At 34.4% G+C, this 1,882-nt stretch overlaps 1 protein-coding gene across 1 annotated transcript; it reads right to left on the bottom strand.

Annotated features, from left to right (window-relative positions):
• Positions 1-450: 450 nt before the first annotated feature.
• LOTGIDRAFT_174450 (hypothetical protein) lies at positions 451-1,594 on the bottom strand (the record flags this gene model as incomplete). The annotated part of the gene is made up of 2 exons (XM_009053035.1): positions 451-892; positions 1,395-1,594. 2 exons carry the CDS (start codon positions 1,592-1,594, stop codon positions 451-453), a joined length of 642 nt encoding a protein of 213 aa, XP_009051283.1.
• Positions 1,595-1,882: the final 288 nt, after the last annotated feature.

Raw genomic sequence — 1,882 nt, 5'->3', positions numbered from 1 at the left:
ATGTATTAAGCATATTATTATAGCCTAGTGTACATGTGTCAATGCGTTTTCTATGAGTATTTCCTGTTTAAAGTGTCAGAATTGTCTAGATCATAGTTTGCATTTCATAGACACAATTTTCCTGTCCGCTAAGATTTATTGTATATTTCCTAGTTATACAACGTATTTTCATAAGTCTCAATATATTGTCAGTTTCATATCTGTATTGTATTCAATATGTTAGGTAGGTAATAAGAGAATGGAACTTATAGAGCCAACTTGTGTGCGTTGATCAGTTAAGTGTAGTCTGTAGTCTTGCTAAACGAGGTTACGTGCCTTTAGTTGATATTGATTCTTATCAGTATAACTTTTCTCTTTTCAGAATAAAATTTTATTATTTCTGTAACATAATTCTGCTTGGAATAAAAGACATTACTGGAAGTTTGTCTTATCTAGTACCTTCTTCGCCCCCTAAGGATAGTCTGGAACAAAGAGGAGCAGCTTGTATGTCTTGGGAAGGTTCAGTCTTGGAAGTTTTTCAAGGTTTGTTCTATCAGTTGCCTTACATATAGTGGGTACATTTCCAGCAGCACACTCACACTGGGATTCAGCTATAATACCATCTATGTCAATGTGATACGAAACTTTCTTCTTCATTTCTGTATGACATTCGGATTTGAAAAAATATAAACCGTCAGTAGATGCTATTCTCAGAAAACGATTGGTTTTCCAGTCGTCATCAAGTTTCTTTTGAAATTGTTCATGGTAACACAGGATAGATTCTAACTTCAGTAATGAAAATTTGGTATCAGTGTTAATGTCTTTGTAGAGATCATAATTAGGAATTTCCATTGAATATTCATTTTCCAATTTTTCGTGTTCAATATCTTTATTTCTGTCAAAAAATTCAAGCCTAAAAAGTAAAACATAAAGATAATTTTTTTCAAGAACTTTCTAACCCCAGAAACTATTATAATAGGAAAAGGGTAGGGCCCAGAACTACCATCCTACATGAATTGAACTGCCCATTATCATCACAGGAGCTATCCTTAAATTCGAAAGGATTAAATTGAAATTGGAAAATGGTAAGGCCTAGATCAATCACACTACAGCCATCGATAGTCTATAACTACTAATCAAGTCACTAACCTAGGCCTAGCTAGGCCTAGCCTATTAGGCTATAGTGTCTTATGTAGACTACTTGATTTTTTTTCTTAATCTGATTATCTCAGATTATCAGCACTTTTTCAATTATATTGTCTTTCAATTCACACTACGCAACTGCTAAAGAGTGAAACTGTCGAAGACACCTGACCACTTGTCAGTTTTAACTACTTTCGCTTTTTTGGCAGGACGTATTGATCTGAGCTTATCTAGTTAACGGATGCTAAAAATAATCAAAGAAACTTACGAACCTTTCGATTGAATCCTTCTTTCTTCCAGATACTTTTCCCACTCTAGATTTAAATTCCTTTCTCAGTTTAGTTAAGTCCCATAGACCATAATCACGCTTCGTCCATTTACATGATCGGCCATTGTTGCAGAACCGCTGGACCGCAATAGCCGTCGCGCCATCTACATCAAGGAACGACAACTCGCGAGTTTGGTTCCCCATTGGTAACATTCTATTTCATTTTAGATCTGACAAGTCATATAATGGTTTTTAATATCAAATACTTACATAAAACATTTACAGTAGTTGAACTAATTCCTGTTCCAGTTTGTTGTAAACCAGTAGTTGATATCATGATATTACTAACTGTACATGTATATTGTCCTGTTTGATCTCTATTAATACTAGATATAGTTAAATTCTGTTGAGATTGTAGCAAGTTATTGGGTCCAGACCAAGTATAATTATTAGGTACAGGATTAGATGTAGCTATACAGGGTATAGTGAGGG

This window comes from Lottia gigantea (genome assembly GCF_000327385.1).
Source record: "Lottia gigantea unplaced genomic scaffold LOTGIsca_197, whole genome shotgun sequence".
In the NCBI taxonomy this organism is placed as follows: Eukaryota; Metazoa; Mollusca; class Gastropoda; family Lottiidae; genus Lottia; species Lottia gigantea.
Note: the sequence above shows the minus strand (reverse complement) of the source record. Positions and strands in the feature narration are given on the sequence as shown.